We start from the raw sequence: 16,666 nt of genomic DNA, 5'->3' as shown, positions 1-16,666 counted from the left end.
AGCATGAGCTAATATGCTAACACAAGTAAGATTAAGATTAGTTTATTTCAAAGGGGACAATGCAATTTCATAAAACACATGACTACACATGGTTAAAAAAGCCAGAATTAGCCAGAAGACTAGTTTTAATCTGTAGTCCCCTGGCCATGATGCAAAAAAGGGCAGTAAAATTTACAATTTCAAAGAAAGAGAAAAGAAAAAGAGAGAAAAAGAAAAAAAGCACACAATACATATACAATATAATAAAAAATAATACAACATGACATTTATCTTAGCATCAAAATAGGCTCATCTTTTAGTGCTGACAGCTGTAGGCGTTGATAAGCCACATTTTCATTTTTTTTTTGTGTCCGTGTCTGTGTTCCTATTATTAATTTACAATGGCATTCTTTTTGTATTGTTTTAGTTTCGTAAATTCCCCAAAACATCACAGTGGAGTTATAGAGTCTGTTTAGCTGATTGGAGAGCTAGCTTGCGCTGCTAGGGGGTCCATGACGATGACTTCTGTTTTGTTTGATCAGCCGTTTTACTGCCGTGTTACAGACACCGTTTGGAAACAATTTAGTTTTGTAAATAAACACTTACAAAATATTTCTGTGTAAATAACTCATTTCACAACGTATATATCTGCGGCTTATAGTCTGGTGCGGCTAATTTATGGAAAACGTTTTTTTTCTTCTAAAAATAAGTGAGTGTGGCGTATATATAATCCGGAAAACACAGTAATATTTTTTCTAATGGCAACTCAAATAGAAAGTAGTTTGGCGGCACTATCGGCAGAGGACAAGGAGTGCTGCAACTACTGTATAAATCCAGCAGAGGACGCTGTTCCACTCGCCAATTCTTTTCAAATTTTCCAGCAGGAAGATGCTTTGACAAGATGTTATGTAACTACAAAATAATACATACTGTATGCCTATAATTGTTTCTTAATGTGTGCAACATCATTTAAAATGTGTTTCTTATGTGTATGATGCATGTTAAAGGGTATGTTTATCAACCAATAGGCATTTAAAATGTCTGATTTAATCGTGCAACTGTTCACTAATACAATGCATGTCTAAGCCAATAATCCCACACAAACACGGCAGGACCTTTGACTGTCAGTCCATCTTCTTAATCTGTCTTTGGTAACACTCGGCTCAAAGGTTGATCCATAAAGCAAAGTTAAACAAAAACCTGTTTTATCGCCACATTCTAATCTCTTTTTGTGGTCTTCCAACAACAACACATACAGTCAGAAGTACTCTTAATTGGGGCTGAGTGATGAAACGAGATCAATATGTATCGCGTTAGACATTTATTCGATATTATTAAAAAATGCACTAGATAAAACTTTCGTCGGAAGAAACCAGAAGTTGCGAAGCAAGGTTGGTCGCGTGAACAAAGGCACTTGTTTTCGGCAATGCAAGAAGTCATCACTGATCAGTGGAAGTGACACGCTAACAGCCAATCAGGTAACAGTATCAACTATGAAGTTTGGTTACTCCATCTTGTCGTCTCACGGTTGGTTTTTGAATGAGAAGGGGAAACTAGAAATAAGTGCTGCAGAGAGCGAAGAAATTGCGGATAAAACAGGAAAAGTCACATTGACAGTATGGCAGTTTTGGGGATTTTTTAAAAAACGGTCCACTGTCAGACCAATTTGGTCTATAGATTATGCAAAGCGCTCGTCCCCACCAAGTGCTCACCCTTTAGAGCACAGCTATATCTTCCTGGCACTAAACATCCATCCATCCATTTTCTACCGCTTATTCCCTTCGGGGTCGCGGGGGGCGCTGGAGCCTATCTCAGCTGCATGCAGTAAATAAATCTTCTCAGGTTTCTCTATGTTTACATTTTCACACTTTGCACTATTTTTTTACACTTTATTAAGCTATTCTTACATATTCTTTATTTTATTTATTTTAAGAGCTTATCGTGAAGTCGTCAATGTGATTTTACAATTTTGTTAACACTGATTGTTTTCCTTGTTTGTGTTGACATTTCCTTAAAAGCTAAGAGGATTTATAATTAAGGAAGCTTACATGTTCAATAAAAATGTTTACAATTAATTTGTATTTCTCCTGGTCCTTATTTTTGATAGGTCATAAAAAATATAAATAATTAGCGATTTGATAGTGTTCAGCCAAATCGCCCAGCCCTCCTCATGATTATGCTAAATATGCAAAGGGTAAAAGCTCGAAAGTTTGTCATTGTTGTGCATGTTCCACGCGTTTACATTTTTGACATATTTCTGTGCAGTTTTGGTCACATGATGAGCAAAGAGAAGCGCGATACCATCAGCAAGGAGGACCTGGCCCGAGCCATGCTGGTCACCATCACTAACAACATCGGATCCATAGCACGCATGTGTGCCGTCAACGAGGTAAGCACACGTTCGTGAAATAAAGCGACATGGATTTTGTTTGCATGTCGGCCACCTATAGGCGCCGCTGCCGTTGAAGGCGTGCAGCAGCGGGCAAACTTGCCTGCCTTGGCCTGTGATTTTTTTCTATCTGCGTGCGATGAGCTTCTTTACAGTGTTGCCTTGTGGCATGGCGATCAAGCAGCATTGTACAGGGCTATCATGGCACGCTGAGCTGCAGCAAACACGCCAATGGAGTCAACAACAGTGCAGGAATACGGCATGTGGGAATGTGCTTACAGATATGGAGGGTCAAATGCAAAAGAATTACAATAAATAAATAAATACTTTCAATAATTACTTAAATGAGTCATTAAATGTATACAATTGGAAAATGATAAATAATAAATGATAAATGGGTTATACTTGTATAGCGCTTTTCTACCTTCAAGGTACTCAAAGCGCTTTGACAGTATTTCCACATTCACCCATTCACACACTGATGGCGGGAGCTGCCATGCAAGGCGCTAACCAGCAGCCATCAGGAGCAAGGGTGAAGTGTCTTGCCCAAGGACACAACGGACGTGACTAGGATGGTAGAAAGTGGGGATTGAACCCCAGTAACCAGCAACCCTCCGATTGCTGGCACGGCCACTCTACCAACTTCGCCACGCCATCCCACTCAAAAATTACATTTGACCAGCAATCCAAAGACATAATTTATCAGGGATTTATTCAATACAATTGTAGTGTTTATGATCATATTTCTTATATTAAATTATACTTTTTTTAGGAAGAGATTTAAAAAAAAATAGTTTTCATGATTCAACAATTGTATTATGGTACTACCCAGTATTATTAGTATTGTTATTATGAATATTACAGTACGAGGACTACTATAATGAGTAGTGGTGCACAATAAATATATCATATCTTGTAAATGAGAAATTAAATACAATTACATTAAAAACTTTGCTCCGTTAACGGATTTAAATACATATACAGTCGTGGTCAAAAGTGTACATACACTTGTGAAGTACATGATGTCATGGCTGTCTTGAGTTTCCAATCATTTCTACAACTCTTATTTTTTTGTGATAGAGTGATTGGAGCACATACTTGTTGGTCACAAAAAACATTCATGAAGTTTGGTTCTTTTATTAATTTATTATGGGTCTACTGAAAATGTGACCAAATCTGCTGGGTCAAAAGTATACATACAGCAATGTTAATATTTGGTTACATGTCCCTTGGACTAAGTTTATAGAGATAAAAATTTTTTTACATATAATTATTACATAATTTAAACAAATATATATATTTTGGGCATTTTGTCAACAGTCATTGATGTTATAATTATGACTTCAAAATATAAAGTTTTATATAATAAGGTATGGTGTACATTCCACAAAGCTGTCTGACAAGTTTCGTACTTTTGATGTCGTGCAGAAAATCGAACGTGTTGTTTTTGTCGGCAACTTCCTACGTATCAACACGGTCTCCACCAAACTGCTGGCCTACGCCATGGACTTCTGGTCCAAGGGACAACTACGAGCGCTCTTCCTGGAGCATGAGGTAAGACCGCCATTTTTGTTATACCTGGAATGAAAACACACTCCTCCGCTTTGTATTGGCGGTGATAAGGTTTCTCATTGTCATCCCATTGGGTTGAGTTTTTTCTTGCCCTGATGTGGGATCTGAGCCGAAGATGTCGTTGTGGCTTGTGCAGCCCTTTGAGACACTCGTGATTTAGGGCTATATAAGTAAACTTTGATTGATTGATAATCTTTATAAATTGTCAATGACTTACAGACATTTAGTTTCTAAGCCCCGCCTCCTTTGCGTGTTGGCGGCCATGTCTTTCAACTTGTTCTAAAAATACTATTACAAAAAAAGCACAGAAAAGTGAAATAAAAGAGCATACAGCTAAAATGTCACAAGAGAAAGTTGCAATGTTGACGAATAAAACAATTAATCAAAAACAATGTTGTTATGAATTATTGACTTAGTGAAGGTTCCAATTACTTTACATCAAATATTCCACTTTGAAATATTTATTGGGGAAAATATTGCGTATTTTGTGTGTTTATGACACACAAAACACCTCAATTTTCTATGACAAAAGAAGCACAAAAAAACATTTTCAAAAAGTGATAAAACTTATAATTAAAGGATAGATCTGAAGTTGATTCAAAGATTTAAACACTAAAGGTAAAAAGAAAGTAGGATTTATTTTTTTAACGCTTTTATGAGAATTTTAGTGGGACTTTAAAAACCTGTCATTGCTCAATAATAATAATGAATTTAAAACATGTATGTTGTTATGAATTATTGACCTATTTAAGGCTCCAATTACTTCACATCAAATATTTCATTTTGAAATACTTATTGCATATTTTGTGTTTTTGGCATAAAAAAACAGGGTTTTATTTAACAAAAAGGGCACAAAACCTTCAACAAAAAATTTAAAACTTTATATCGACAGATAGATCTGAAGTTCATACAGAGATTTGAGCGTTAAAAAATATATATATTTGACTTATTTTTTTATAACCGAGACCCCAAGATCAAACTAGAGGGGAGCCCTAAAGGGTAAATTAAATGTATATATTATTGGTTTTGACACGCTTTGATTTTTCAGAGTGCAGCCATCAGTGGAAAAACTTAGGGCACCCCTTCCCTAAAGTGTGTTGTTGTACAATACTTTGAGCTGCGTGAGAAATTTCAAGTCCATTTTCTGGGTTCCATAATTGTGCTGTGTTTGTCACAGGGTTGTACGGTACTAATTAATTAAAAACGCTACTATACTGCTTCTGAAAAATACCGGTACTTTGTTTTTTTTGTCACATCGTGACATTGCTGGTAAAACGAGCAGAGGCGCATGTTAGGCAACACACAGGAGGAGCGTGGAGATAGAAAAGGAAGAATGGACTTGTTTTGGCTTAAAAACTAATGATAAAGTTGAAGCTATAAACACTGCAAGAGGTGCTTAGCTCTTGGTCTTGTTAACGTCCATTCGCAGTCGGGAAAGTTTTAGCTACTTCTGAATAACTAATCCTCGCCGCCATGGAGACAAATAAACTACGTTTCTCACAAGTATCATCCCTGCAGGACGAGGTTTAGCTAAACATGCTTCATCACTCATTGTAGGAGGATGCAATAGCTAACCGCTAACAGCAAGCTAGCGCTCCTGATTGTAAACAAACGGGTGGATCCAACACATACATTGATTCTAAGGATACCAAGTACAAGAGCTGTTTATAGTCAATACTACAACACTGCAAAAAGTCAGTGTTCAAAAACAAGAAAAAAAATACAAAAAGGAGGGGTATTTTATTTGAACTAAGCAAAATTATCTGCCAATAGAACAAGAAAATTTGGCTTGTGAAGACTTTCCAAAACAAGTAAAATTAGCTAACCTCAATGATCCCAAAAATACCTTAAAATAAGTATATTCTCACTAATAACAAGTGCACTTTTCTTGATAGAAAAAACAAATATGAGACCTTTTTTCTCAATATGTTGAAAAATATTCTTAAATTAAGTAAATGCTAGTGCCATTATCTTGACATAATGATATGCGCTCGGCATCATGATTTTTTTCATGCTTGAAGTAAGAAATTATTACTTTAAAAAAGTAGTTTTATACTTGTGAGTGTTGATGACACAGCTTTGCAACAGTTTATATTCTAGTTTTAAGCATGTTTTACTCAATATAGGTCATCAAATCTCAGCTACAAGCTGTAATATCTTACTGAGATAATTTAGGACCAAAACCCTTAAAACAAGTAAAACACTCCAACATAAAATCTGCTTAGTGAGAAGAATTATCTTATCAGACAGAAAATAAGCAAATATCACCCTTATTTGAGATATTTAATCTTACTTAGATTTCAGTTTTTGCAGTGAATGTTCTAAAAATACTATTACAATATTTTTTATCGTCACTTTTTATTGTTTATAAACCCATGGAATACGTACCTGGACACAGAAGCACTTTAATTACGACCAATGTATGACCCTGTAACTACTTGGTAATAGATTGATACCCAAATTTGTGGTATCACCCAAAACTTATGTAAAGTATCCAAACAACAGAACAATAAGTGATGATTTAATGTAACATGTTAAAACAGAAAGTAAGCAGATATTAACAGTAAAGGAACAAGTAGATTATTAATCTATTTTATACCGCTTGTCCTTCATAATTTTGACAAAATAATAGAATGAGAAATGACACAATATGTTACTGCATATGTCAGCAGACAAATTAAGAAAGAAAAAAAGACTACTAAAAGTGAAGTTGTTTAGAATGTTTACTATCTTAGTTAAGACCAAAATGATTTGTTGATTGCAATAAGGAACATAGCTTTAATGTATCATAAGATTTTCTGTTAAAATAAAGCCAATAATGACATTTTTGTGGTCCCCTTTATTTTGAAACGTATCGAAATACATTTTGGTACCGGTACCATACTTGCCAACCCTCCCGATTTTCCAATGAGACTCCCAAATTTCAGTGCCCCTCCCGAAAATCTCCAGGGTAACTATTCTCCCGAATTTCTCCCGATTTCCACCCGGACAACAATATTGGGGGCGTGCCTTAAAGGCTCTGCCTTTAGCGTCCTCTCTCACCTGAAAAGGAGACTATTATATATGTCTCCGTTATCCATAGGTTTATCTATAACCCATAAAGTAGGCAGGCACGGAGCTATTTCTCAGCGTGTGTTTATTCCAGCCGGCACGTTAATACACTGACACACAACATCCGGATTCCCACCATGCATTGCTTCAAAACTACGGCAAGTAGTAATGTCCAAAAACATAACAGACGAAGCAGAAGAACGAAGAAGAGACATGGCGACGATGAGTAAGAAGAAGAAGTACGCTTGCAAGTTCCAAAATGATTAGAAAAAATAATTTCAGTTCATCCAGGACAGCTCGAAGGGGAAGGGGTATGCTGCCTGCACATTTTTGTAGATCATACTTTTATGTGTGTGTATATGTGTAAATAAATGAACACTGAAATTCAAGTATTTCTTTTATGTATATATATATATGTATGTATATATATATATATATATAGCTATAATTCACTGAAATTCAAGTATTTCTTATATATATATATATATATATATATATATATATATATATATATATATATATATATATATATATTTAAAAAACATGTATATATATACTCCTCCCCCCTTAACCCCGGCCCTGACCACCCCCACCCCCAACTCCCGAATTCGGAGGTCTCAGGGTTGGCGAGTATGACCGGTACCAAAATATCTGGACAACCCTCGTTTGTCAGAAAAATAATGGCACAGCTAACCTAGTTAAGGTGCATGTCTTGACACATTTTCCCCCTTTTCCGTGCGACGGTTCAGGGGTAGAAGAGCGCTAACTTCTCGGTGTGCGTCCTGTCAGGGTTACTTTGGCGCCGTGGGTGCACTGATGGAGCTGCTCAAGACGACGGAGGAGCCGTGAGTCACCAGTATGTCACCTCCCCCCCTCCCTCCCTCAATGCTGTGATGTCATCAACTCTCGCTGCTGCGAACGCCGCCGCCGCCACCCGGTTGCAACGGCTGCAAAAAGGAACCGCCGAGACACACACAGGCGTGGAAAGTGTGAAAAGTCATTAGGTTCTCGTGTAAATAAGAAGAACTCGCTAGTAGAGGTTTGAATATTCTAATCACTAATTTATGCTAATTAACTCTGTCCTTGCCTGTGAGCCTAACCCCCCCCCCCCCCGGTACAGTGTGTGTTTTTCACAATGTGCGACGAGCTACTGTAGCATCACGTCCTCAAGAGGGCGCCACCTGTGTGTATTTCATTCACAGTGCAGTTTTTCCACACTCCCTCACCAGGAACTCCTAAAGCAGTCCCAAGCTGCCCCCTTCAGGTCCTAAAGGAAACTGCACACGGCCTTTTTTTTTTGTTGTTGTTTCTCCTTACACCGGACGGCCTCTGCAGGACCAGCGCTCTTGTCCCTGGCTTCATTCTCACCTTTTGTGCTTCTTCACCCCCTTGTCGTCTTCTTGCCCAGCCCCGTAACGTTCTAGAATTAATGGTGCCATCTCCGGACCAAGACGCCCCCTCTTCCTGTAGTCCTTCTAGAACAGGGGTGTTCAAAGTGCGGCCAGTAGCTAATCGCATGCTAATATTAGCATGCTAGCTTTTTTGTTCATTTTGCAGGTATACACCTCGCGTCGAATATTTTGTTACTTGACGAATAGTACCTGTTAGCATGCTAACGCTGGTATACACCTCATATTTTGGTACTTGATGCATGCTAACATTAGCAGGCGGGCATTTTTGTTAATTTTGCACAATGAGCAGGTATGCACGTCGGCGTCAAATATTTTCTTACTTGACGAATGATACCTGTTACATGCTAACATTAAGTATGCTAGCTTTTTTTTAAACAAATTTTGTAAGTATACACCTCAGTCATATTTTGGTACTTGATGCATGCTGACATTATCAGGCTAGCATTTTAAACACATTTTTCAGGTACACACCTTTAGAGTAATATATTCTGGTACTTAATGGATGTCACAGTTAGCATCGTAGCATGCTAGATTTTTCGCTAATTAAGCAGGTATATATTTCACTAATGTTAATGGTAAGCAGTACTGTTAGCATGCTAGCTCATTTTGCTCATATTTTCGTTACATTGCGCTATCAGGCTAAAGTGCTAACTGTTAGCATTTCAGTTCGGCTTTGGCCCTTCAGCATTCAGACGAACTTATGTACCGAAATAGCATAGTTCACATATTTTACTGGTTTCAAACTACCAAAATGGCCCTCACATCCTTAGATTTTTGTCAGTCTGGGGGGAAAAGTACGGGCACCCCTGTTCTAGAGGCTGTTTAAAGGAACACGGACCAAGATGCACGTAAACCGATGATGACGCTGAGACAACCCTCAGCTTGTACGTTTGATGCGAAGACCCATTTTTACAACCACCGCCTTCTGCTTTGTGCCATCGCCGCTTACACCCTTCTTCTTCACATAAATACCTCCGAACAACACACGAATGTCAGCTAGCATCCAATTAAAGGTCCCGTATTATGCTATTATATGTGCCAGTATAGTGTAGTGGAAGTGTTAACCTTGGCTTTTAGTTGGCGCTAATGGGAAGACGCCATTTTGTGTCTGTAGCTGTGACGCTAATGAGTTTTGATTGATTGATTGAAACTTTTATTAGTAGATTGCACAGTACAGTACATATTCCGTACAATTGACCACTAAATGGTAACACCCGAATAAGTTTTTCAACTTGTTTAAATCGGGGTCCACGTTAATCAATTCATGGACAATTCAGGACACGCATGGAGAAAAAGGAACAACGGCACACCGCATGGGCGCTCTTTGGCAAGATTTGTGGTCTCGCTCACCTGTTCAAACACTGCACGGCGGCCATTGTAGTCGTTTTTTAAGTTCTTTCGTGTGTTAAAAAACGTTAGTGGGCACACACGCAGATACTAGACAGATGCCCGATGATAGATTGCGAAGGATTTTTGCCTAGGCCATAGTGGGCGTGGCATGGCGCCAAACTGTTTTGATGGTTCGCCACAAAGCGTTCGACAATTATAACTCGGTTCCACAAATTCAGATCTTGGTCATAATTAGTGATGATGATGACACCTTGACGTGCTGGATCTGTAAGTGCCTATTTGCTCCGCCCGCCGACAAAAACTGCTCCTGGCAATCAACCATCAAAATGTTGTTACTTGACCTTACTTGACCTTAAATGATGAGTTCCCCTTCCAAACTGATCATGACCAACATCGCCCCTGTGTGGTGGAAACTTATAATGGCATAACTTCTTTCCACATGCTCCGATCTTGCTGAATTTTAGATGGTGGGTCGGGGCATTGGAAAGGACGAGATTGCATCCGTCGTACGTTCACGCCGCAGCTTGAATTTATTTTGCGGGGAGGGGGGTTTCCCCACAAAAAACGGGCTTTCTAGCTACAGACAGGTTAGAGGCGGCATCGTGTCCGTGACATCCTTGCCAACCCTCCCGATTTTCCCGGGAGACTCTCGAATTTCAGTGCCCCTCCCGAAATTCTCGCAAATTTCTTCCGATTTCCACCCGGACAACAATATTGGGGGCGTGCCTTAAAGGCACTGCCTTTAGCGTCCTCTCTCACCTGAAAAGGAGACTATTATATATGTCTCCGTTATCCATAGGTTTATCTATAACCCATAAAGTAAGCAGGCACGGAGCTATTTCTCAGCATGTGTTTATTCCAGCCGACACGTTATATACACTGACACACAACATCCAGATTCCCATCATGCATTGCTTCAAAACCACGGCAAGTAGTAATGTCCAAAAACACAACAGAGACGAAGCAGAAGAACGAAGAAGAGACATGGCGACGACGAGTAAGAAGAAGAAGTACGCTTGCAAGTTCCAAAATGATCGGAAAAAATTATTTCAGTTCATCCAGGACAGCTCGAAGCTCGAAGGGGTATGCTGCCTGCACATTTTCTAGATCAGACTTCTCCATTGAACACGGTGGCCGAACGGATATACTCATTCATGAACAGATTATTTATATATATATATATATATATATATATATATATATATATATATATATATATATATATATATATATATATATATATATATATATGGTCTCAAGGTTGGCAAGTATGGTCCGTTAAGAAGACGTTTTTTTTGTGTCTCTTTTTTGCCAAAAAGTGAAGATGATGGATTTTTCCCACGTTTGGTGCTGATAAAACAAGCTCCGGGAACACATATTACTGTGGGAACCTTACTTTGACATAATAGGGGACCTTTAATGGAACCGCGGTCCACTCACCTCACCCGCCCTCTTATTTCACGTGTGTTGCGATGCCGTGAAGCCATCAGTCTTGACCTATAAACTAAAACTGCGACGTCACTGGGAGACGACGTAATGATTCTGTTGACTTTGCGAACACGCCCTCGGTTTAGCATGTCTCCTGTTAGCATAGGCTAATTTGATCACTGTCCTCAGCTGCCATTTATAGTTTGTTACCAAATTATTAGAATTTTATTAGATAATTCCTGAGTAGTCCTGAGTTCAATCCCGGGCTCGGGTTCTTTCTGTGTGGAGTTTGCATGTTCTCCCCGTGACTGCGTGGGTTCCCTCCGGGTACTCCGGCTTCCTCCCACCTCCAAAGACATGCACCTGGGGATAGGTTGATTGGCAACACTAAAATTGGCCCTAGTGTGTGAATGTTGTCTGTCTATCTGTGTTGGCCCTGCGATGAGGTGGCGACTTGTCCAGGGTGTACCCCGCCTTCCGCCCGAATGCAGCTGAGATAGGCTCCAGCACCCTCCGCCACCCCAAAAAGGGACAAGCGGTAGGAAATGGATGGATGGAATTTAAAGTCATAAATTATGAAGGTTTATTTGCTGGTGTACCCTCCCAGGTGTTATTATGTCATGACCATATTGGCCCGGATATTTCATGCTAATGTCTTCACTCGCATCAGCAGCGCCTCTTTGTTTTTCCTAACAACCTTTGACACGCTTTTATCGCGTCGAGGCCCACAAGTGAATACGCGAGTGACGGGAAGAAAGGCTCTGGTTTATAATAAATTGAGGACAAAAAAAAAGTGGTCGAGGCGTCCATTGACTTGATCGCCGTTTGACTGCTGGCTTCACATCATCGCGACCTTTTTGAGCAATTGTTTTGTTTTCAACTGTGACGCAGCCAACCTGGTGTTCTTATTGGGGCTTTTTTTCCTTGCCTGGGTGAAGGCAAAGCTGACCCCCGTCCCCTTTGCTACATTTTTGTGTGTGTTGATGCCTTCATGTCCTCTCAAAGTGTCTTCTCCACGTTCCTGGTAGCCCTCTGCTTTGTCGCGGTACCCCAAGGGGAACAACCTCAACAATCCACACGATACTGTATAAACATATAATTTAAAAAAAATTTTTTTTTATGTTTTCAATGGTTTACGTGTTCTCTCAAAGGCATTTTCTCCTCTTGGAAAGCATTTTGAAGCTGAAATGAGCCCTTTAAACCACACTACGGACTGTTTATTGTTGAAATAGAACCATGTCTGCAAACTCATTTGGTACCAGCTACTAAAATAATATTAATACTCACTTTTAATTTGGTACATATGCTAACTGTTAGCATGCTAAGTTTCTTAAGTCAATTTTGTCATCATACACCCCAGTGTCATATAACTTGGTGTCACTTTTATCACGTAACGCATGCTAACAGTTATCACATGTCAAGGACCAAGTTATAGTTAGCATGCTAACTTTTTTTTTGCCAATTTTTTCTGCCATACACCTCAGTCCTACAACTTGTTACGTGACACATGCTAACTCTTAGCATGTTAATGTTAGCATGTTAACAGCTAACAGGATTAGTTAGCCTGTGATTCATTTGCATGATATACAATTAGCTTCAAATAGCATTCTATGATTAGCCTCGATTGTGATACAACTTGGCACGTGACATATGCTAACTGTTAGCATGCTAACAGTTAGCATGTGTCACATACCAAGTTCTATGACTCTGAGGTTCAAGGCGGCAAAATTGGCTAAATAATTTAGCACGCTAACCATAACTTGATACTTGACATATGCTATTTGTTAGCATGCTAGCATGATAACATTAACATGCTGAGAATTAGCATGTGTCGCTAGGTTGTAGGACTCTGAGGTGTATGGCGGCAAAATTGGCTATAAGTTAGCATGCTAACATTAGCTTGTTAACTTTGCGAATGGTAGCGTGCTAACTTTTGTAGCCAATTTTGCCACCGCACACCTCAGAGTCCTATAATTTGGTACATGAAACATGCTAACTGTTAGCATGCTAACAGTTGGTACATGCCACGTACCAAGTTGTATCACATTCGAGGCTGCTCATTGTATGCATTTTAAAGCTACTTGTTTAGTTATGATGTAAATTATGCAAATTAATCTTCTATGGAGATACATGTGTCATAATTTGCTAACAGAGTGACATTATGCTGGACTGTCAAATTTTAGGCCTAATTTAGCAAAATTAATTTACGATAATTTTGGCATTAGATACCAAAATTGGTCGTCAAGCTTTTTATGTTGTTTTCATCTTAAAACGGTTAATTTTTGTTACATGTGCTATATTTTCTATTAATTTGACTGATTTTGATAGTAGCGCAATCTCAGTTAAAAACGGTTTAGTGTAAATAAACGACCACCGAAATGAAGTCGACATCTTAGTTACAATACTCAAATCGACGAACCGATTCGATACTCTGTGGCTGTACTCTGTTAGCGACCATGCTAATGATTCTTAGCAACCACGCTAACAATGCCAACAATTCCACAAGAATCACACTAATGATACCTCGTCAAATTCAATGTGATACCCTTCTAAGGCCTTGTGTTATTCATGTACTACATTTACAGCTTGTTCATTCAACAATCATTTACATTGTTTGTTCGCTCGCAATGTTAGCCACATTGACAATAATTTGCTAACAAAGTTAGCCATTTGTGAAATTTTTTTTGAACACTATAAAGCTGGACGGGTACTTTGTGGGCGATTTTGAGAAGAAAAAAAGAACATGGACGAATATTTCAAAATTTTAATGGGATCGAACACTGAATACGACATCTAATGCGAAGGAATCTACTCGTTTGATACCGTGGTAATTTCAACCTGATACCTTATTAACCATGTTTTTTTTGGTGATTGAATACTATTTATAACACACCGTACGAAAATTTTGTTTAGTTTTTGATGACTTCCCGGTTCGCTGTGAAAAGCCCGTTAACAAGTTGCCCTGCAGTTAGCATTGCACCAAACCTGACTCGTGTATCTTCTCACTCATTCAATACTTTGTCAAATTCTATTTAATACAACCTAATCTGATGAATTTGCTACTTTTTACCATTTTTTAAAATGGCTTTGGTGATATCGCTGTTAAGGATAGCGCTAACGACAGTGCTGGGACCATCGTCCGCATAACGCTATGCAGTTAGCCTCGTCTTCTCGTTCCTCTGTCCGCCAATAACCGCCGTGTGTCCTGCTGATGTATATATAAACACGTATTAGCGGCGGACAAAGTGTTTTAGCACTCTTTTATACCGTCAAATCCTGCTATTTCTCAAAGTATCTTGTCAGCTGTGACGTAATCCACCATGTGACCTTCTCTCCTTCCGTCTTGCACAAGTTTTTGTTCGATTTATTCAAATATTGGTTTTATTTTAATGGAGAAAAACGGCCTTTTTAACTGGAATGCTTGACTGGAATTGTATTGTTTTTATTTGTGTGTGTGTGTGTATTGTACAGAGCTTTTGTAAATATGAATAACGATCTATTCTACACCAGCAAACAGTCTGTTTTAACGACGGGCCGGGCTTCCCAAAAATGTCCCAAAGTACGCCGATCACACATTTTTTGTTGTTCTTTAAGAGGTTGTGTCCTGAATTTTAATACGACATTAATCTCTGGTGTGAAATACTAAAATTCAAAGGTCATTTTAGTGAACCTTCTTGACTTTGAGTGTTTGAACTGAACGTAAATGTGTTTGTGTTTTGGGAAACTTTGCGCTGGCTGTTGTCGCTGCTTTGAACTCCCCAAAAATGGAGAAAAAGATTTTAACAAACAAAAAGAAATGTAAAAAAAATAAAATAAGCTCTGCTATGTGCAATGTGTACGTACTGAAGTGAAGTTTTTTTTTCTAAAAAAAAGAAGAAAAAAAAGGAATAAAACTGAAACTGAATGACATTTGTGTGTTTTGAGTGGTTTTATTACGTGCACACTAAATATTTTGTTCAAAGGGTGAAAACATATTCAACATTAGCCTGGAGCTAGTTTTATGTTTGTTTCACTTTTTTGTGTTTTTTTTTTTTTTACCAGCTTAGTAACTTCTTTGATTTATTAGTTTTGGGTTTTTATTAGCTAAATTTATAGTTTAGCTAGATCTAATGGCGAATAGCTAGTTAGCATGTGAGCTAAAGCAAGTTTTTATATTAATTGTTTCAGTGTGTCAACTACTTTTTATTTCTGCTTTTTACACTGGTAAGTGTTGTTTTTGTTTGTTTTATTTATTCAATTTAATTAGTGTTTTTCTGTTTTTTTATTTAGCCTAATAGCTAGCTTTACATCAGTTGCTAAGTATGCCAACTACAGCTAGTTAGCTTCAGTGCGGAAATTAGTTGTACTTATTCGCTAAAACCGGATACAGCAGTGGTAGTAGTAGTTGCTACATACCGTAACCTACTGTATGTACTATGCAAAGCGAGAGCCATTTATCAACAACACCCGGAGACGCCGTCGGCTTCGCTGGGACCAAGCTCATCTAAGATGGACTGATGCACAGTGGAAAAGTGTTCTGTGGTCTGACGAGTCCACATTTCAAATTGTTTTTGGAAACAGTGGACGTCGTGTGCTCCGGACCAAAGAGGAAAATAACCATCCGGATTGTTATAGGCGCAAAGTTCAAAAGCCAGCATCTGTGATGGTATGGGGGTGTATTAGTGCCCAAGGCATGGGTAACTTACACATCTGTGAAGGCGCCATTAATGCTGAAAGGTACATAAAGGTTTTGGAGCAACACATGTTGCCATCCAAGCAACGTTGTCATGGACGCCCCTGCTTATTTCAGCAAGACAATGCCAAGCCACGTGTTACAACAGTGTGGCTTCATAGTAAAAGAGTGCGGGTACTAGACTGGCCTGCCTGTATGTAGTCCAGACCTGTCTCCCATTGAAAATGTGTGGCGCATTGTGAAGCCTAAAATATGACAACAGAGACCCCCGGACTGTTGAACAACTTAAGTTGTACATCAAGCAAGAATGGGAAATAATTCCACTTGAGAAGCTTAAAAATTGGTCTCCTCAGTTCCCAAACGTTTACGGAGTGTTGTTAAAAGGAAAGGCCATGTAACACAGTGGTAAAATTTCCCCTGTGCCAACTTTTTTGCAACGTGTTGCTGCCATTGAATTGTAAGTTAATGATTATTTGCAAAAAAAAAAATTTGGTTTCAAACATTAAATATCTTGTCTTGCAGTCTATTCAATTGAATATAAGTTGAAAAGGATTTGCAAATCATTGTATTGTGTGTGTGTGTGTGTGTGTCTGTAAAATAAGCGTTTGCTGTCTTATAAACATAATATTGTTGATTTGAACTTGTTGAGGTATTTCAAATAGTTAAAGGTGCTGTTTGCAACTTCCTCACAGTTTTTCAAAGCAAAACATTTAACAAGAACACCACCGGCTAGCTTGTATTACATATTTGTTTTGCAATCGTCTATATTTTTCACAATTACAAAGTTCATGTAATAACATTTTATACCGATCC

At 38.6% G+C, this 16,666-nt stretch overlaps 1 protein-coding gene across 2 annotated transcripts in view; it reads left to right on the top strand.

The window, feature by feature from the left end:
- LOC133657788 (pantothenate kinase 1-like) overlaps positions 1-15,084 on the top strand; it is a 46,324-nt gene extending 31,240 nt beyond the window's left edge. For both annotated transcript variants that reach the window (XM_062059519.1, XM_062059520.1), the window contains exons 6-8: positions 2,245-2,368; positions 3,797-3,922; positions 7,781-15,084. In XM_062059519.1, coding sequence (XP_061915503.1) covers positions 2,245-2,368; positions 3,797-3,922; positions 7,781-7,840 — 310 coding nt within the window. In that variant the 3' untranslated portion in view covers positions 7,841-15,084. The remainder of the gene's footprint in view (positions 1-2,244; positions 2,369-3,796; positions 3,923-7,780) is intronic.
- The last annotated feature ends 1,582 nt before the right edge of the window (positions 15,085-16,666 follow it).

This window comes from Entelurus aequoreus, linkage group LG09 (genome assembly GCF_033978785.1).
Source record: "Entelurus aequoreus isolate RoL-2023_Sb linkage group LG09, RoL_Eaeq_v1.1, whole genome shotgun sequence".
NCBI classification, from domain to species: Eukaryota; Metazoa; Chordata; class Actinopteri; order Syngnathiformes; family Syngnathidae; genus Entelurus; species Entelurus aequoreus.
Note: the sequence above shows the minus strand (reverse complement) of the source record. Positions and strands in the feature narration are given on the sequence as shown.